Consider the following 21,739-nt stretch of genomic DNA (forward strand, 5'->3'; position numbering starts at 1 on the left):
GAACCTTTACCCTGGCAAACTATAAAAAATAGTAAAAAAAAGTAAACTAGTGGTGCATGGCATCGTGCCTTAAGGCAAATCGCTGAAATTCCCCGTGCCCCGTAAACATTCGAGGAATGAAAATAATCAATAATCAATAAAAATACTCAATAATTAAAAATAAATTAATGACAATTGTTTTAAATATTTTCAAATCGATATTTATTAAAATACATACTGTAAACTTATAAGTGCTTATTTAAATTGGGCAACGAGCGTATTCTACAAACAACTTACAACTCACAAGAAATTTGTTCAATTTTTTTTAATTGATTATTTTGGTAATTTTGAATGTTTTTCAAAATTTGAAAATTTTATAAAAGTTCGTTTTTTTTTTGAAAAAAAAAACGATTTTATTAAGCACTTATAAATTTACAGTATTTATAATAATCTACTTAAAATATGTGAAACAATTGTTATTAATTATTCAATAATTTTTATTAGTTATTGATTATTTTTATTCCTTAAATGGTTAATTAGAGTACGGAAAGTTCCAGCAATTTGCTTTAGGAAGTCACAAGGCCATGCACCACTTAAATTTATTTTTGCAATAAAATTAAAAAAGCTCAAAATCATTTATGATATTCTAAGATTGATATCTATACGCTCAAATTATTAAATATACAGTTCATTCATTTACCTATAATTTTTAAGATATTTTAACGCGTATAAAAACGTTCTGAAGGAGCTGGGATTTGAACCCAGGACTTCCGCATACAAAGCAAATCGCTCTTTGTTGATCCGTGTTCCCAAAATTGTCTACGAAAATTTGTATCCGCACACACACATACATCAATTTTTTCTAAGGTATGCCAAAATGTTCAGAAACCTTTCAAACTTAAAGATAAGCAAAAATTTTAATTTTCGATTTTTTTGCGATTACTATAACTTACCCTACGGCAAGTTAGTAAATATCTTATATATAATCTGTAGTCAAACTAAAAATATTTAAAATATTTAGATGGTATTTGAAAGTTTAAACTTTTAGAGAATTAGGCATTTGGCAAAATATTTCATTGAAAATTTTGCGAATATTGGAAACTTTTGAATGCTTTGAGCAATTTAAATAAATAACACCCCCAGAAAATCTAACAGTTCTAATAAGCTGAATTTATTAAACCTATGAAAAATTCTGAAACTTATACGACGCTGACAAATAAAGGGTATGGGCGCATTGCCATACAGAATCGGCCCCACCCTGGTATTTGAATAATTTATACGCCATTTTATAGGTCTATTTGCTAAAAACCGATATACCAATTTTCAACTTTGTACCTCATCTTATGGCCGAGATATCATTGAAAATATGCCAAAGTGGCCCCTTCTTTAAACTTACTTTTTGGCGCAACCATAAAAGATATCAAAAAAATTTTACGTGATTCTACTCACATTGACTCAGACCACATACGTAGAACAATCGATTCCAAAAAATCGTTTACTATTAGCTGAAAAAGACAAAATAATTTTTCAATTGATTATTTCGGGTAGTGCATTTATTTGGACCACTTTCTAATCAGCGTTATTCGAAAGCCTATTGTTTTTTCTTTGAGTACTGCAAATATTGTTCAAATCAATTTAGTGGAACACATTGGAAAATTGAAAAGAACAGAGCAAGTACACCCGCGCGTAACACTAATAGTACCCTGCAATTGCATAGAGTTCGTTCGGACGCAAAACAGTGCGCGATGCGCCGAAACGATTCTTAAGAAATTCTGAATGCGAAAATATTTATTTTATAGTTATATATGTATAAATTCACGGAGTTTGAAATTTTTAGACATTATTAGTTTTACTATATTAATTAAATCACTAAAACTAGTGGTGTATCGTGCCTTAAGGCAAATTACTGGAACTTCCCGTACTATAATGAAATAAGAATATTGAATGCTTTCAAATATATTATTATAAATACTGTAACTTTTATTATTCGAATTTATAGACAAAATAAAAGTGCTCTTAAATTGAACGATGGCGTTTAAATATGTTAGCCTGAAAAGTGAATGAACAAAACTTAATGAAGCGGAGTTAGAACGAAGGATATTATCTAAGAATTGCATAAAATGAATAGCAAAATTAAAATTATTTATTTGATTCGAATTATGTTTGATAATAATTTTGAGAATTAAAAAAAATATGTTTTTTTTAAAAAAAAAAAATCTTGTCGTCCAAAAAAGCAAAAGCTTTTTTGATTCATTTAAATCGGATTTTTCGTTCTCTTGAAAACTCGGTTTCTATCTTTGCTCCGTATCTCCGACTTGTATTTGTTAAAAACTAATCAGTAGGTCTCCTCATCAAAAGGAATCGAATGTTCATTACATCATTCATACACGAAATATAACACAAATACACATACTCACATATAATTTTTTTCTATTGTATTCCAAAATGTTCAGAAACCTTCGAAACGTGAAGATGTGCAAACATTTTCGATTGCGATTTTTGAACGATTACAATAACTTACTTGCGGAAAGTTAAAAATATATACTGAAACTAAATGCATTTAAAATGTCACTATATTATAAGTAGATGCGAATTAGCTAATACAAAATTAGTTAAAAAAAACACGATCTTTCGCATAAACCACACAAAAGATACAAATATTATATTTATAATAATATAATTTTCGAAATAAATTAATTATATATTTTATATTATAAAAATAATGATTATTAGAATACTTTCAGTAATAATTTTTGTAAATTACTGAAGTACTATACAAAAAGCTTCTACAAGAATTTTTTTTTAATTTATTTTTCATAGCAAACTATACAAAGTACATTCAGCTATATTTTATTAGAGGTATATATTTTTTTACATCAAATGAAATTGTAGTACTGATAAAGAATGGTCACAATAAGGGCTTTATTGCCACAATGTTACAACTATCATTCAAAAAAAAAATTTTTTGTGTTTGTTGAAACTAAAATGTTTCATTATATTATTATTTCATATGTATATATACATATATAACTATAAAATAAATATTTTCGCATTCAGAATTTCTTAAGAATCGTTTCGGCGCATCGCGCACTGTTTTGCGTCCGAACGAACTCTATGCAATTGCAGGGTACTATTAGTGTTACGCGCGGGTGTACTTGCTCTGTTCTTTTCAATTTTCCAATGTGTTCCACTAAATTGATTTGAACAATATTTGCAGTACTCAAAGAAAAAACAATAGGCTTTCGAATAACGCTAATTAGAAAGTGGTCCAAATAAATGCACTACCCGAAATAATCAATTGAAAAATTATTTTGTCTTTTTCAGCTAATAGTAAACGATTTTTTGGAATCGATTGTTCTACGTAATGTGGTCTGAGTCAATGTAAGTAGAATCACGTAAAAATTTTTTCGATATCTTTTATGGTTACGCCAAAAAGTAAGTTTAAAAGAAGGGGCCACTTTGGCATATTTTCAATGATATCTCGGCCATAAGATGAGGTACAAAGTTGAAAATTGGTATATCGGTTTTTATCAAATAGACCTATAAAATGGCGTATAAATTATTTAAATACCAGGGTGGGGCCGATTCTGTATGGCAATGCGCCCATACCCTTTATTTCGAAACTAGTGGTGCATAGCATCGTGCCTTAAGGCAAATTCCAGGAACTTCCTGTACCAAAAATTAAAGTTGTTCAAAAAAGATTAAATTTTTTTATTTTTTTTTAAGAATATATATATTATTTATAATTTAACAAGTATTAATATTTTGATAAATTAAATAAAAACAACTCATTTTTTAAGACATTTAGAAGTGAATATTCAGAATTATTACAAATCAGACGATTAATACAAAATAAAATTTCAACTTATGAATCACTTTTCGAATAGGAAGGAAACATTTGTTCCTAGATAGGTTTGCCTTTTTACAAGGTACATGCACAAGTAATTGACTCATAATAGAATCATATAAAAGCAGCTGTATAAAATAATTAATCAAATAAACATTAGGTTTATTCAGGCTCATTACAATTTGTTTATAATCAATTATTTACATAATTAAAATAACAAATGCAAATTTATTGATTGAGTAATACACTATGAAATTAATAATCTCAGTACTAAATTCAAAATAACACATCATTATTTATAGACGGCACGTTGCAAACAAACAAATTAACATGCATAGACTTTCATTGTTAACTAATTTACTAAACTTGAATGAAAAGAACTTGAAATAATTATTAATATTTGCATCATGATGAGCGTTTTGTCTTTCTTGTCCGATTTGTCATTCACTTGACTTTTATAAAATTGGTATTTATGATGTTTTTCTCGAAAACGACTTATTGAATTGTTAAGTTATTTTTGTAGTTTTATATATATTTTCTATATATCTGAGTTGATCCGAATAAAAATGCAGAGTTTTGTTTTGCTATTTATGCCTTTTGTAGCAGTTGTTCGTTTTCTCATTTACATCTACACATCGAAACTAGTACAAAACCAAATAAAAAAAAAGTTTTTTATGTTCAAAAGTATGACGTATCATGAGATCACACTGCAGTGATAGCTTCGATAAATTCTATCTATTTATCTAAAACTGAAGTCCCTGTGCTACACAACTCTAATATTATCTGGAACTTATGCCGACATACTATAGATGCTGAAATAAGGCTAAACACTAGACTTAAATCTCCCACTGACATAGAGAAAGCTTTGAATAACCTAATAGCAATATTACAATCATCACATTAAAACCAGAAAACTACTTTAGAAATAAGAAGATTAATTTCTGAAAAACCCTTCTCTAGAAGTGTATGGCAAAAATCACACTATCTTTCAGTTAAGAGAACTTATTGCAACATAAAACAGAAAATTGGATAATTTAACGAAAGTAATTTTTTTAATTACGTAAATAAAAAATTAACAGATTCGACAATTAAATCCCGAGGCAATGCAAGAAAAAAACAACAGTTGCAAATTTACTTATTAAAATAATTTCTAGCAATAATTCATGCGCAAGAAGTGAATCTGAAAAGACCAAACTTTTTTCAACTTATTTGAGCTCTGTATTTTCGCCTAATGCATCTGATCCTAATATTCCTTTGCAATTGTCTGCAGATGAATCTAAGAGTACCCAAAACTTTATTACTGAATTCTCCACTGTCTAAATAGTCTATAAATCTATTAAAAAACAACAAGTCGCCTGAAATAAATCAAATTTCTTCAATATTTTTAAAAGAATACTGAAAAGGGGTACATTTTTATAACATATATTTATAATTCTATTAAACTCAGTTATTGGCCATCAGTTTTCAAACCCGCTGTTGTTAAAATGGTCCCAAAAACTGGTAAGGATTTAAAATTAGTAAGCTTTAGAGACCTATTAGTCCCCTACCAAGTTTATCCAAAGTACTTGAAAGACTGATATAGGAAGACATTTTTGAAGTTAATAATATTATCCCAGAACACCAATTTAGATTCCGAAAAGGACACTCAACAATACAGCAGTGCCACAGATTAGTCGTCACTATAAACAAAGCCAACGAAGCAAAAGAATATTGCTCTGCAACATTCCTTTGACAAGTAAGTCAAGCCTTCGACCAGGTGTGATACGAAGGACTTATATATAAAATAAAAAAATATTGCCAGCATGTGCTACATTTTTTTTAATTTTATTTGAAAAATATAAAATTTAAAATGAGAATAGATACGGCATTAATCCAACCTAAGATTATGAAAGCTGGTGAACCGCAAGGCAGCGTACTAGGTCTTCTTTATTTATTGTATACCCATAATTTTCCTACTGGACTTCTCCACGATAGTTACTTTCGCCGACTATATAGCCATCCTAGCAGTAAATAAAGACCCAATTGCATCCCTACATAAATTGTAATCCTACCTTAATATCATTGAAGACTGGACCAAAACATGAAAAAACTAAGATACATGACCATCAGTATTTTTAAACAATGATCAACAAGCACCAGTACACATGTACCAACAAGTACAAGTGCACATGAAATATAAAATTCCACAAATTAAAGCTTCACTGGCTTATTGGGAGAAAGTTTGAATTGTCTATGGAGAATAACGTCTTATAAATAATATAATACAATACCTAAACCGATCTGGACTTATGGAGTCAAAATCTGGGGCAGTCGTACGAAATTTAATATTAAAATTATACAAAAAATCCAATCAAATATACTTAGGACAATAACAAATGTTTCATTGTTTGTCTCTTTATATAATTTGATATCTCCAAATCTCATTTGCACAAAAAATTATTAAAAGCAGAAAAATACCCAAGTCTTAAAATTTGAGTATCACTCGAATGCATTAGTTACATCTTTGCTCAATGTACCGCCAATGATACAACCTAGCACTTATTTGTAAATCTCTCGCTGGAGGGATTCGAATACTAAAAAACTATATCGTATAATTATTCATGTTTGAATATTTGTTCATATTTGTATTTACGTATTTGTGTATGTTATTTTATGTAATGTATATTTTTTGTATACTTTTGCTTAATAGCTCATAGAAATTTGTAATTTTTAATTGCTATTTATTTATATATAAAAAAAGTTCAAAAGTACATCGAGTAACAGCAAAAAGCGATTTCATACAAAAACTTTTTCTTAAATATGGGCTGACTGCAAAATTTCTCACAAGGCAAATGTTGTCCATGCTCATATAGTTTATACTTTTTTCATTAACTTGTTAATTACAAGATTTAGAAAATAAGATTACGATTGTTTTAATTTCAATTACAATCTGTTATGTGTTGATAAACTTTTTGAAAATGGCTGAATGAAATAGGTTCTTTATATATATATATATATATATATATATTACATATGTGTTAAGTTAAAACCAGATTAAATTCAATGAAATTTTATACATGTATAATGTATGACAGAAAGAATACTTTTGATGAAAAGCAAAAACTATTTTCAAAATAAATAGTAAAAAATGTGATTAAAAAGCTTAATTTTAAATCTTATTGATTAAGTATATCATTTCTACATTTCGGGAAATTTATACAACTTGCTTTAAGGTAAAATGCCACTTACAACTACTTATTTCATACAATCACAGCCTCAAAATATTCTAAACTTGACATTTCACAATATAATTTGTTTTTCCTTTTCAAAAATGCCAATTTCAATAGCAAATGCTTACTCTTTCGTACGCATAACGGATATACTCGTCATCAGGCAAAAATTGGCCACTTCCCATTGCCATGATGAGTATATTTGTTAATCACTTCAATCAATCGTATTTTTGTCAATCGCAGTTAACTGGTCAAGTGATATGCCAAACAACGTAGACAGTATTTTATTCAAGGCAGATTTTTTTTATTAAAATGTGAAAATTTTTCGTTCCAATATGGCGGCTTCAAAAGCGCCCAAATTTGATGAGGGTTGGACCGTAGGAGAAATACTAGGAGAAGGAACTTATGGCGAAGTGAGGCTAGTCCTAAATCGACGAAGTGGAGAAGCTCTGGCAATGAAAACAATCGACACAGCCAAGCATCGGGATGCTAAACGTGCTGTGCACAAAGAAGTTGTTATACAAAAATCTTTGCGCCACCGAAACATCTTAAAACTATTTGGACAAAATACACAAGGCAATATTGAATATATATTCTTGGAGTTTGCAGAAGGCGGTGAGTTGTACGATCGAATAGAGCCTGAATTTGGTATGAAAAATAATGAAGCGAAGAAATATTTTAATCAGTTGCTGTGTGGTTTGCAATATCTACACAGGAGAGGTATAACACATAGGGATTTAAAGCCCGAAAATATACTTTTTGATGATAAAGATAATTTGAAAATTTCGGATTTTGGAATGGCTACTATATTTCGAGTAAATGGTCGTGAACGCCTTCTTGAGAAGAGATGTGGAACTCTTCCTTATATTGCTCCAGAAGTTTTAACTGGATCTTACAAAGCTGAGCCTGCCGATATTTGGTCTTGCGGGATAATTTTAACTGCCATGCTTACTGGAGAGTTGCCGTGGGATGAACCCACGTGGAAATATCATCAATACACAGCTTGGGAAATAAATTCATATACTTCGCTAACGCCTTGGACCAAGCTCAGCAATTTAATATTGTCTTTGCTGAGAAAAATACTATCACCTCTTCCAAATAAAAGGATCAACTTAGATAATCTAATAAAACATAGATGGTGCGCAATGAAATTCATTAGTGAAGATTCTGAAATATCACACCAAGATGTAGTGCATGAGCCCCCTTGTAAGCGATTTTGTGCAATGCCTAATTATGAACAAAATAACAGCAAATGCTCACTTTCGGCATCTGTAATTGTTCCAAATGCTGAAGAAAACACAATTTGTTCCAGAGATGATGTTTGCTTCTCGCAGCCGGTGCTTATGGATGATATGGTCTTAAGTACTCACTTGAATCTCCCACAAAGTACAAAACAAAATGTTTTGCTAGTTAAAAGAATGACTAGATTCTTTGTTAGCGGAGATACTGAGGGCGTCATTAAGAAGCTTACTAGTTGCCTCAACAAAAATGAATTTTGGAAAACAAATAAGGGCGTGGTAACAATAAACACATTAGACAGGCGCAAAATGCCATTGGTATTCAAAGCCAATGTAATAAAAATAAAAAACAAATTATTGATGGACTTCCGATTATCAAAAGGCTGTGGTTTAGAATTTAAAAGAAGATTTCTAGAAATAAAAAACAATTTAGGTGACATTATAGTCAAAGCTCCTGTTGATCTTTAACTACATGACAATATTTTAGACCATTTAATAGTTATGAACTATGTATACAACAAAAATGTTTTCATGAAATAAATTAGTTGTTGATAAATTATTGGAATTACTGATTTAAGTTCTTTCTGACTGCTTGAAATTGTTTATATCTGTTGGTGAGTTGAAGTGTATAAAAAAATCATTTTCTTCGAATTCACCGTTATGGTTAGCGAAAGATAAAAAAAAATATTTTGTGGTAAATTTCACTGTTCAGATCCAATAATTTATTTATACATATATTAAAAGGTATTTCTGTTTAGTTCTTAATCTATAAGTGTGAAATTTTTTTGTACAGGTTAATCGTTATTAAAACCATAATGGTAAGTTTGAAATAAATTATAAACATAAATACTCCTTCAAAGAAAAATAATGTCATGGAATAACAACGATGATTACAAGCACTTTGAATTAGCTCTGATAAATTAATTTGATCATCGATCATGCAAATATTGCAATATGAAAAACAAGATATCAAGGTTAAGATTTTACAACATTTTTATATAAAATGCACGAACCGTTGTTAAGTGAATTATTACGTATAGAAATCATTTGCGCGTGAAATACCTACATTGATCATGTATCTTTTATGCATATTTAAAATTAAAATTATTGTTTTTGATATTTTATGTACATTCTTCAAAAATAAAGACCCAAAACTGTTTTCATCTGAAAATGACCCAAATTATTTCCCAAAAATGTTTTCATCGTTATATATATATATATATATATATATATATATATATATATATATATATATATATATATAATTAGAACTACCTATGTGAAAATTTCATCACAAAGACATAGAACAACCACTGAGTTGCTTTCTAACAAAAGCTCGGTAACAGAAAATAACACTCATAGTACATTGTGCGTATAGCTCTATAAATAGTTAATAGTATAATAGTACTTAAATATAATGGAATATAACCAATAGCCAATAACAAGATGGAACAAAACTGTGAAAATATGCACGTAATAATTTAACTAACTTCATCTATTTGAAATATAATATACTACATTGTTTATTATTTTATTTTTGTCCTTCCAATCTATTAATATTATGGTGTTCATTTTTTAATATTTAACTTTCCCGTAGGGTAAGTTATAGAAATCGCAACAAAACGAAAATTTTTTTTGCATGTCTTACGTTTCTGGAGTTTCTGAACATTTTGGCATACCTTAGAAAGTATGGATGCATGTGTGTGCGCGGATGTTTGGGTATAATTTTTCGTCTACGATATTGGGAGCATAGATCAACTGATTTGAATGATTCAGAAAACATTTGAATTATATTGATGGGGAGAGATGCTGACTAGTTTTGGGCAAATGCACGTTCAGCCGTTCGTGAGATATAGAGCAAAAAGTGCAAAAACAACCAGTTTTTGAGAGAAAGCACATCTGATTAAAATGATTAAAAAAGAATTCGATTCGTATTGACCGAGTGTGTAATTATTTAAATTTTTGAGAAGGCAGGACCAACGGTTTGGTAGATTCGTAAAAAATAATATTGCTCGTGTCGACACAACATAAATTACGTCGTCGTTTAAATATAAGCACTTATATAATATTAGCTTTATGAATTACGACGATGAAATTTGCAGTACAGTAGAACCTCGTTTATCCGGACCTCAGTTATACGGATTCACGATTATCCGGACTACCAACTACCAATTTACATGTACGTATGTACATACCTACAAGTCGAATTTTTGCATGATTAATGCTGCAGCTTAGTATTTGTATGTAATGCAATGTAAGAAAATATATATGTATAGTGAAGTGGACAGAAGTGGGTTGTAAAATGGTTAAAAATGTAAATATTTTTTTTTTTTTGTAGTTCTAAGGGTACTCCAATATGCAACTTTTTATCATAGCAGATGCTTGCAATTATGTTTGGAAGTATCTCTTTTTTTGAATGGCAAAAAAAGTGTATTTAACGTGTTTTTCGAAAATGTAAGGAGAAGTGGGCCAAATTTTTATCTGAAAAAATGCTGCTAAATGCTTCAAATTCTTACTCTGAGTGTTTTCAAATATGCTGATTACGAATCTGTTGTCAAATTTACAAAATTCAAAATCGTTGACTCGAAATGAAGGGTAGAAATTGAAAAAACAGTGACTTCAGTAAAAATGTTCATTTAATGTCTGAAAAGAAGTTATAAAGTTGGATAAAATTGTTTAAAAAAACATTCTGCAACAATCAAGCACAGATTCTAGGCGTAATTGGTGCACGTCAAGTCGGTGCAGTTGGTCATATCCAAGCGCTTCAAGGGTCTGTCGTAGTCATCGCACTCGAAGGAGTTTTTTCTTGACATCTATGCCAACATCAATCTATTGCAAATCATGCCAAAATCGTTGTCTTCTTGGAAACTTTTGCTGGTACTTGGAATTTTTATAACTATAGAGCAGGGGTGGGCAAAAGCCGGCCCGCGGGCCGGATCCGGCCCTTTTGCTCATTTTATCCGGCCCGTTGAAAATTCCCGCACGCTTATTTTTTTAAACTCTTTTATGAGATTTTGTTGACATCAACATTATTAGTGTGTGTACTGTATATATAATAGGCGTAATAAAATGGGCGGTACGCTGATTTTTACCAAACAAAGTAATATAGAGAAATCTACCACAAAAGCAAGTTATGTTATCGCACATAAAATTGCTAAGTTCTGTAAACCGTTTTCTGAAACAGAATTTGTTAAACAATGCATGGTACAAGTGTCGGAGATCTGTTGTCTTGAAAAGAAACATATTTTTGGAAATGTAAGGCTTTCGAGAACAATTTTTACATGATGAAATAGTATCCTTCTTGTCGATAAAAGGAAAACTACATGATTTTCCTGAATTGCAAAATAAGGCTTGGCTAAACGATTTCTCGAAGCTCCTGTTGAAATTCAACAAGAACTAATTGACTTACAATCAAATAATTTACTAAAAGAAAATTTTCACTCAAACGAATTAAGTGCTTTGAATAACGAACATTTCAAACATTTTTTTTAACTATGTTCAAAAATACATTGTTTTATTTCGTTCGACATATATTTGTGAAAGAACTTTTTCTTTAATGGTTTCCACGAAAAATAAATATCGATCAGAAATTACTGAAAATCTGCACTCGGTATTAAGGATTGCCACAAGTGATTTGGAACCCAATTTTGAAGAAATAATGTCAGATGAATATTCGAGATTTCACGTTTCGCATTAACTTTAAATATTTATTTTTACGTTTTTGAAATCTATTTACTATTATATCTACGAAATGCAATATAAATGTTAAATTGTAACTGTGCGTCAATATAAAATAATTTGTATCGTTAAAACATAAATAACAAAATAAAATGTTTCATTGACCGGTTTATTTAACAGCCATTTATTTATAATAATATTTCTTTAAAAATTACGTGACATATTTTATTCAAATTGAAATGATACATAGTGTTTTTGTCAAAAAAAAATTGGACAGGGAAAAAACTCCACCCAAAACCTCCGGCCCGGGAGAGACATTTTGAAAATTTCATTTTGGCCCGCGCTTTAAAGTATTTGCCCACCCCTGCTATAGAGTGTAGGTTTATAACCTCCAAATGCTTTTTAAAATTGAGCAAGTATCAAAATATGATAAATATGTGCGCAGTTCCATATACATGTCTAGTCTTAGTGTTATTCTGGTAGCCCACTCCAACCTGTGGCCCACGTCTGTCCACTTCACTCTACATAGATAAGAAAGTGTTCATTTTTTAATAAACATTGATTTTCGTTAATATCTATGCATTTATTTGTTATTTTTAATAAATAAATAACATTATTCTTCATACATTCGATTATCCGGATTTTTGATTATCCGAATGCTCATCGACAACAATTAGTCCGGTTAATCGAGTTTCTGCTGTATTCATAATAATTATTTGAAAATATTTATAACTTATTTATTACTAACTGATACAATCATTTTTATTAATAATTGATTGTTATTAACTTCCGGTAGGGTAAGTTATAGTAATCGCAAAAAAATCGAAAATGAAAATGTTTATATATCTTTACGTTTCAGAGGTTTCTGAATATTTTGGCGTACCTTAGAAAAAATATATGTATGTGTGTGTGTGTATGTGTGTTCGGATACAAATTTTCGTCGACGATTTCGGGAACACGGATGATGCGATTTGAATAATTCGAAAAACATTCGATTCGTATTGGTAAGGAGACGTGCTGATTAGTTTTTGACGAAGGCAGGTCTAGCCGTTCCGAAGATATGGGGCAAAAAGTGCCAAAAACGGTAACTCAGTTTTTATGAGAACGGAGCGTCCGATTTGAATAATTCAAAAAACATTTTACTTGTATTAACAAGATGAAGAACTGATCAAATTTTCATGAAGGCAGGCCTAGCTGTTTCGGAGATCTAGTAAAAAAAGTAAAAAATGCCATTTGGCGGTCAAAAATGATCATTGGACATATGCACATCAAATTATCAGATATTTTATAGAGATTTTAACAATAAGTATAAATTTGTTTACATTCCTATGGGTTCCGTACCAATCTTTATTTTCGATATTTCGTCTCTATGCAGTTAAAGCAGTATGATTGCTTTGAAAAAAAAGTTTAGAATTTCCAAAATATACACTTTTCTTCAAATAGTCTTTTTTTTCAAAAAAAGTAAATTTTTGTCAAAAATTTATAGTTCCTCAAAAATCTAATTTTTCAGTGTAATTTTTTTTTCAAAAATGTTAATCTTTTAAAAAAAAATTTTTTTTGGTACGGGAAGTTCCAGCAATTTGCCTTAAGGCACGATGTCATGCGCCCCACTAGTTTTTATTTTGCAAATGTTTAATTACGGTATAGTTTCCAGCAATGTTTAATTACAGTACAGCAAGTTTCCTTAAGGGGGTATTCTACTGTAGAGTCATGAATTTCGCCCGGTTTTTGAAGCGCTGTATAAAGGAAACAAATAATATTTTTACTATCGATTATTTTATCATTTGTTTATTGATATTTTATTATTACATAAAAAAATTATTATTAAAAAAAAATTAAAATTCACAAAGTTATGAGCAGTCAAAGTGGAGGTTCCCAAAAAAAGAGGGTGTCCTGGCGTACATGATTCCAACCCTCCTGGTGATTTGAAACATAAAAAATAGATGGATTCTTAATTATAATAGATGCCGCTATCGTATGAACCTCGGATAAGTCAAACAAATTTGTTTTGTTTGAATGGCGGCAGTTTGAAAAAAAAAATATTTTTTTTCATGTTTTTTTAACAAATCCGAATTTTTTAAAAATACTAAATGAAAAGTTATAGTTTTGGGCAAGGTCCATACGATAAAGCGATGTATAGAGAAGATTCTCTCCAAATTTGAAGTAAATCGGTTCATTAGAACTCGAGATATCCTTACCGCCAGCTCGAAAAAAGTAGTTCCGAGAAAAACGCGTTCAAAGTTTTGAGACAAGTCGGACCCGAACCGAGGCCACGTTACTAAAACGGCTATAACTCAGGAAATAATAGTAATTTTGAAAAATCCTTTTATTGACATATTTTTGAATAACTAAACTTTGAAAATATGAAAAAAAAATTTTTCGATTTTTTCAAAATTCTACGGTAGAATACCCCCTTAAGTCACCATTAGTTCAATTGTTATCATTTATAAGAAAGGAAACGTGTTATCAATGCAATGTGCCGTTTGTTGATCAGCACGATATTTTAAAATAATTATTGTCACGATATTTTACAATATTGTGGTTTGCTATAAAAATGACTTTTATTTCAGGTTTCGTAACGACAACACGAGTAACTCACGCAACTCCAGCCGCGCTCTACGCGAGAAGCGTTCACCGGGATTGGGAATGCGATGTGTCCGTGCCCGAAAATTTCAGGGAGATGAGCGGCTTAAAGGACATCGCCAGGCAACTTGTGCAAGAAGCACCAGGCAATAAATTGAACGTAAGTAGAAATATTACGAACTCACTATTAATACGAAATTATCAAGCATTTATAGTGAATTGCTTTGACACAAAATAGGGTATTACATATTATTCGTAGTAGCTGTTAGCCGATATTTCAATCTGGTGAATTACTTTGCGCACATACATATATATAAATATGTGATAATAATTTTTCAGGCATTAAAATATGTAATTAAAAACATTTTTTTTAACAAGCATCCATTTAGTTATTGAAACTAAAACTAAACTAGTGGTGCATGGCATCGTGCATTAGGGCAAATTGCTGGAACTTCCCTTACCGAAAACTAAATGATTAAAAAAAACTTTGCAAAACTTTGAAAAAAAAATAGAGTTTTGAGAAATTTTGAATTTTTTTTTTTAAATTTGACTTATGAAAAAATGGATTTTATTAATATTTCGATTTTTTTTGTATTTTGATTTATTTTGAAAATTTTGAACATTTTTTTTAAGCAATCGTGCTGCAAAGCTGATTCGAAGTCGAAATATCAAAGCGCGTAAGCGCCGCTAAGCCATCTATCGTGTAAACTTTGGTACGGAACCCATATAAATCTACACAAAATTTGTACTTATTAATATAATCTTAATAAAATATCTGATAATACGACGTACATATGTCTAATGTTTATTTTTGACCGCAGCATTATTTTTTACTTCTTCTATTGGATCTCCGGAGACGCTACACCTGCCTTTACAAAAAAATTCACCAGTTGTTCATTTCGTCAATACAAGTAAAATATTTCTTGAATTATTTAAATCGGACGAAAATTTGTATCACACACACACTCCACATATACACGCATACACACATACATACACACACATGCATCCATTTTTTCTAATTATAAGGTATGCCAAAATGTTCAGAAACCTCTGAAACGTAAAGATATATAAAAATTTCATTTTCGTTTTTTTTGCGACTACTATAACTTACCTTACGGGAAGTTAATTATGTTTAAAAATTATTTTAATAAAGTTCTTTTTCTACTTCTATATTTTAATAAACTTTAGTTTCTAAGAATTACAAAATATATAACTAGTGGTGCATGCAATCATGCCTTAAGGTACATTGCTGAAACGTTTCGTAACGTAAATTATTTAAAAGCTTTAATAAGTTTTTATAATTTAAAAAAATAGATTTTTGCGAATTTTGAAATTTTTGAAAAAAATGAATTTTTTAACAAAATTGAACTTTAAAAAAAATGCCAAAAATGATCGTTATATATCAGATTATCAGATGTTTTAAAGAGATTTTAAATATAAGTACACTTAACATCATAACATTTCTATTTTATCCGAAAATTGGTCTCTATTGAGAGCAATATAATTGTTCCAAACCGAATATATAAAAATTTACAAATTACCAAAGATAGAGATCATAATTAACATTAAATGCATCAGTGATATATAATGTATTGAATTATAAAATATGTCTTATGTCTAGAAATAGTACATATATGCAAATTTTGCTTTTATTTCTATGACCGTACCAAGATTTTTTGGTTTAACCGTTAGTCTGCAACGCGACACTTAGGCGCTTCTGTATTACGTCTCTGAATAATATCAGTTTTTCAAAAAAAAAATCACAATTAAAAAAAAAATCCAAAAAGTTTGATTTTATCACAGTTTTAAAAAATATTTAAAGCTTTTAAAAATTCTAAATTACGTTACGAAAAGTTTCAGCAATTTGCTGGCATATGAATTATACAGAATGTCTCCACCTTGAGATCACTCATGCAGTAAACCACAAGATTTTTATAATGTTAAAAGAAATAAAATATTTATAGTACACAAGAAGAATAATAACATATATAAACAAAAAATTCTCCATACAATTATAATACTTTGAGAAAACTAATGTAGTAAGTGATTCCATATACTTGAGTTGTATAAAAACCAATTGAAGAACTGATGACTTATAATCAACAGAAGACCAATAATATCTCACAAATATTTTATATAAATATAATATTTGGATCAGATTGCAATTTTATGTATGGTCGCTTAAACACATTCTTTAATTACAATTAATGATTTGAACCACTTGAACGTAAACTTGCAATAATAAGGGATTTAAAACAGTTACCAATTTATTCTCGGCAGGTAATTTTGGCGGGTGGAAGCGACATGATGGGCAGCAGCCGCAACCCGGAGTCGGCGTGCCAACGCGGAGATGGACAAGATTTGGTAGCAGAATGGCTTCATTCGAGGACTAGCTTGAACTCCCAGGGCGTCTATGTTAATACGACTGGTGGACTTGAAAAGGCGAAAGTGAATGAGATCGATTACTTGATGGGTACGAATTTCGCCTTATTACTCTTTATGCAATTTACACTCTGAAATACAAACGCGTCTTCAACTTTTACTTTATAATGTATGCGTTTTTGGTTTTCTTTGACAGGATCATAATATCTGATATCTTTCTTCCTTTAGGCGTACATTTCTGATCCAAGCAAAGAAATTTAAACTGAAACACCCATTTTTAGAAAAACTTAAATTTGAAAAATCAATAAGTCTTCCGTATGATCGATCCCAGTTTTACTCTTCTTCAGTAGATAAAACGCAAGAACCGTGTTATAAGAATCTCGGATTTAAGGTACAACCCAGTTGTGGGTTCTATAGAAACTGGACATCGAGCAGTATGGTAACTGTGTTGTAAGAAATTTAAAATTAGTACAAATCGCAGCATTCATACCGCGTTATATGAAGATCAATAAAATGACCAAGATAATCGTAACTCTAGTGATCACGTTTTTAATGAATTGAAGAGTTCATATGAAGATATGATTTAAAATATAAATTATCTTTATTAAATTGAACGGTTTATATAAGGATATGATAAAACTAAAAGGTAAAGTAAAAATATCATTTCCCAAAAAATATTTTTCAAGCAGAATTTTTTTTTAGACTAGCTAACGTCCTGTAAAAAATCTCTTGACACTCCTAAAATCGATGGTATCGTACACAGCTATGATATACTGAAATGTTGAAGTCACTTACAATATTCAGTTACTAAAGTCGTTCATAAGTCGCGCGGAAGGAGCTTGAGGACTTCTGAACGAAAACCGTGTTATAAAAGTACCGTTTTATCGAAGAGAGATCGCAATTCCAGCTCCACGTAGTATGGAAACTGCCTTTTCATAGTACCGATTTACAGGAAGATTAACTGTACAAATAATGTCAAAAATCATATACCAATGATTCCAAACGACCTAGGTTATATTTCCAAATTATAGTCATTCCGACATAAGCTTAACTAGTTTTTAACTTTCCATTTTTTCTAATGAGTCATATAGCACATTTTCAAAGAATACTGGAATCAATAAATATTGAATAATATGTTTTGATTAAGTGGAGTCATTTCCAATTGCACAATCTTCTGCCTGCAATAATCAAACGCTGAACTGAACACTTTTGCATAAATACACGTATCACAAATGTAATTGTAAGGAATATAAAGGACTTGCTATAAAATCAAAGGAACCCTTGCCACAATTGTATTTTCTGCAATAAGTTATAATTTGCTTATAATAAACTACTTATTTTTATTCTACAGGTATATTTGCAGCAGATCATTTGCCCTACAATGCAGTGAGGGATAAGGGTCCTAATGGAACTCCGTCTTTAGCAAGGATGACCAAACAAGCATTAGGAATATTACAAAGGCCAGATAAAGGATTCGTTTTAATGGTATTTACTTATATAAGTTGTTGCATCTACATTATCCGATCTAAAACGTTCTTACAAATATGGATGATGAACATTTTCAAATATAGATGTGCATGAATATTTTTTTTGTAGGTTGAAGGAGGGCGTATTGATCACGCGCATCATAAAAATTTTGCACAATTAGCTCTTGACGAAGCTGCTGAATTTGACGAAGCTGTCAAAACAGTATTGGAAAATACAAACCCTGAAGAAACTCTAGTCATAGTCACCGCAGATCATTCCCATGCTTTCACAATTAACGGCTATCCTTTACGAAATAACGACATTCTGGGTAAGCAATTAAAATAGAGTTTAGGCCAAATATTATAAACCCGTGCTGCCTGCTCTGAGGAGACATAATAGTTTGTTAGCGATTATGGACAATAAAACGATTCCACTGCAAATTTTTAAGAAATTCTTTTGTTGTTTTCTGTTAGGAAGGCACAAAAACTAATAGAAATGATAAAATTAACAACTAGTACACAATAACTAAATCAACTGTTTTACATATAAGGAATAGCGTGAATTTTTATAGTAATTATATGTCAACAATTAATTACGATCTCTACCAAAAAGCACTATCCCCATCTGGTAATGGGCAATGGCGCAGGCGAATTGTACGTATTCATACTTATGTTTCCAAATATATTATAAATCCAAATTACACAGGTCCCCAAAAAAGATGCCTGGATTGGGTGTGCGACATCACCCATCGATTTTGATGGGTCTCAAAGTATGATATTGTGTATAATGTCTAAGAAAAAAGCCCACACTGGCTTTCATGACTTCTAATAATATATGAACTTATCATTTTATAAAATTCTTCATTTCCATTTTCTCGAATGTCACAACAATAAACCTCTGTAGTTACAAGGTGAACTACCTATTTATACTCATCTACTGAGTTTTGTACTCTTTGAAAGTACAAATAAATGGATCCTTCTAAATAGCAAAATTTAGAATGGTGAAAAATTTCTTCAGCAGTCGAATTTTTAATGAAGACAATAAAAAATATTGTTACAAATAACTTTCTCTCTGAAGAAATTCAAAATTGTTGAGGCACTAATGCTGCTGTTTAAAGGATATTTTCACTAGGGAATGATTGGAGCAGTGAGAAGTCATCACGTTGTTACATTCTTTGACATGAATAGTCAAATGTAATACGGAAAATGAACTTTGTTCAGATGTGGCTCCATATTGGATAAACGTTTTCATTTAGCAAAAAAATCCGAAAAATATGTTTTTAAAAGAAAAAAGAGAAGAGATTTTATCGTTTTTTTTACCTATAAAATACTTGTTACTTTGCTTTACGTACTCTTTCTGAACAAAAAATAGTTGGTCACCTTAGCAATTGTCTAATTTCAACAAGCATTTTATAACTAAGATATAATTAGTTAACTTCATGTAAAAAAATGTATATTATAATAATATTTTCTTATTTTTCAGGTTACACTACCGATAATACGACATACTACGAAACTTTAACCTATGCCAATGGACCAGGATACAATTATCATAGGCAGAATGATACGCAGAGCAACAAGACCTGGATTTCCGTCGAAAATGACCAAAACAGAGATTTACCGTATTATCAGCATTTGGCAGCATTTTACCTTAAAGACGAGACGCATGGTGGCGAAGATGTTCCCGTATATGCCACAGGTAACATGCTTATAACAATTCGATTTGTTCAATTTGTAGAACTCACAAATCTTTTATAGTCCGGAATACATAATCATTTCAATTATACATCATCTTGAGTTCCTTGGTCACACCGGGTTAATGGAGGTCGTTTTATGGATTGTATTGATAAATACATAGAAATAATGAATGAATAAAATATTCTTATGATTTTGCTCAAATTGGAGAACACCAAGTGGGTGTATAACCAACAAAGGCTGTGTCTTTATGAATAGTTTCCTTTTAATCATTAATAATTATTACATAATTCAAAAAAATTTATAAGTAGATCATAGACCTTGCACTAAGTAGTATAAGGTCTATGAAGTAGATTCGTTACATTTTTTTTATTTTAGATGTTGATTTTATAGCGTTGTTCGACTTGGTGACTAATTTAACTTGATCTCTGACTAAATTCTATATAGTTTTTCAGTAGAAGGTAGGATTAAGTTTATAGGAAGTTTGACTAATGCGACTAGGCGTCCTAATCGTATAAAAAGCACATTTAAAAAAAACGTAAAAAAACCTGTTTTAATAAAAAACAGTAATTGTTAATCATAAGGCAACTAATAAAGATTCAATAAACGCTAAAGATTTTCTTTAAATTTAAGTACTCTCAATAATATAACATTATTTTCTTAGGAGGTACGACTTTGGCAACCTTACCCTACTTGAAATCATTCGATAATTTTCTGTTATATTTAAATAAGAAGCAAAATCCACGTTCACAGATAGTTACTTCTTCAACCTTCATACATTTTCATCTTCAATTATTCAATACATAATAGAAGATGAAGAGAATGCAAAACCTTCAATTCTGATATTATACAAAATCAAAAACGTTATTAAACGACAATCATTTTTTTTTTAATATTTTTAACAGCAATCAGAACCTTACGTCCTATGAGCTGTTGGGCTGAAACTTCTCCTCACTTCGAATTTTTTTAGATGGTTAATCCATATCCATCCATATTTGATGATATCCATATTTGATGATATTTGTTATTAGAATTAATCTAATAAGGCTGACTTTTTTTTATTGCTGCAACAACCGAATTGTTAATCATAAGGCAACTAATAAAGATTCAATAAACGCTAAAGATTTTCTTTAAATTTAAGTACTCTCTAATATAACATTATTTTCTTAGGAGGTACGACTTTGGCAACCTTACCCTACTGAAATCATTCGATAATTTTCTGTTATATTTAAATAAGAAGCAAAATCCACGTTCACATGATATTACTACTCGTCTTCAACCTTCATACATTTCATCTTCAATTATTCAATACATAATAGAAGATGAAGAGAATGCAAAACCTTCAATTCTGATATTATACAAAATCAAAAACGTTATTAAACGACAATCATTTTTTTTTTTAATATTTTTAACAGCAATCAGAACCTTACGTCCTATGAGCTGTTGGGCTGAAACTTCTCCTCACTTCGAATTTTTTTAGATGGTAACCCAATGGTTAATCCATCCATATTTGATGATATTTGTTATTAGAATTAATCTAATAAGGCTGACTTTTTTTTATTGCTGCAACAATGCCAGGCAAGGGCTATTTTCTCTTGGAAACATATTGCTATCTATATTTCCAAGTGAAAATCGTTGTCACGACTGACAACAGGCTGC

General features: G+C 30.2%; 3 protein-coding genes across 8 annotated transcripts in view; 2 read left to right on the forward strand and 1 right to left on the reverse strand.

Annotated features, from left to right (window-relative positions):
• LOC113378647 (GATOR complex protein DEPDC5) overlaps nucleotides 1–21,739 on the reverse strand; it is an 84,908-nt gene that overhangs the window by 42,102 nt on the left and 21,067 nt on the right. For 2 of the 6 annotated variants that reach the window (XM_026619207.1, XM_026619208.1), the window contains one exon: nucleotides 12,277–12,472. The exons of 1 other annotated variant lie outside the window; for it this stretch is intronic. The gene's annotated coding sequence lies outside the window, so the exon portion shown is untranslated. Of the gene's footprint in view, nucleotides 1–12,276; nucleotides 12,473–16,921; nucleotides 17,051–21,739 lie in introns of those variants that run through there. 3 more of the 6 variants (XM_026619210.1, XM_026619209.1, XM_026619206.1) reach the window with 2 other exon arrangements.
• LOC113375956 (serine/threonine-protein kinase grp-like) lies at nucleotides 7,371–8,741 on the forward strand. The gene has a single exon (XM_026615892.1). It carries the CDS (start codon nucleotides 7,371–7,373, stop codon nucleotides 8,739–8,741), a length of 1,371 nt encoding a protein of 456 aa, XP_026471677.1.
• Nucleotides 14,506–20,143, forward strand: LOC113375957 (alkaline phosphatase 4-like). The gene is made up of 5 exons (XM_026615893.1): nucleotides 14,506–14,694; nucleotides 16,818–17,010; nucleotides 18,271–18,404; nucleotides 18,516–18,714; nucleotides 19,869–20,143. The coding sequence occupies exons 1-5, from the start codon at nucleotides 14,506–14,508 to the stop codon at nucleotides 20,141–20,143; spliced, it is 990 nt and encodes a 329-aa protein (XP_026471678.1).

The sequence above is a fragment of the Ctenocephalides felis genome, unplaced genomic scaffold, assembly GCF_003426905.1.
Source record: "Ctenocephalides felis isolate EL2017-DRISC unplaced genomic scaffold, ASM342690v1 CF-g0.4_SCAFFOLD_01886, whole genome shotgun sequence".
Lineage (NCBI taxonomy): Eukaryota > Metazoa > Arthropoda > Insecta > Siphonaptera > Pulicidae > Ctenocephalides > Ctenocephalides felis.

Bases quoted from the DNA above. Each gene is read 5' to 3' on its own strand.
- LOC113375956 (XM_026615892.1), top strand. From the start codon at position 7,371: ATGGCGGCTTCAAAAGCGCCCAAATTTGATGAGGGTTGGACCGTAGGA.
- LOC113375957 (XM_026615893.1), top strand. From the start codon at position 14,506: ATGACTTTTATTTCAGGTTTCGTAACGACAACACGAGTAACTCACGCA. The intron at 14,695-16,817 runs GTAAGTAGAAAT...TATTCTCGGCAG, and splicing joins CACCAGGCAATAAATTGAAC to GTAATTTTGGCGGGTGGAAG. The intron at 18,715-19,868 runs GTAAGCAATTAA...CTTATTTTTCAG, and splicing joins ACGAAATAACGACATTCTGG to GTTACACTACCGATAATACG.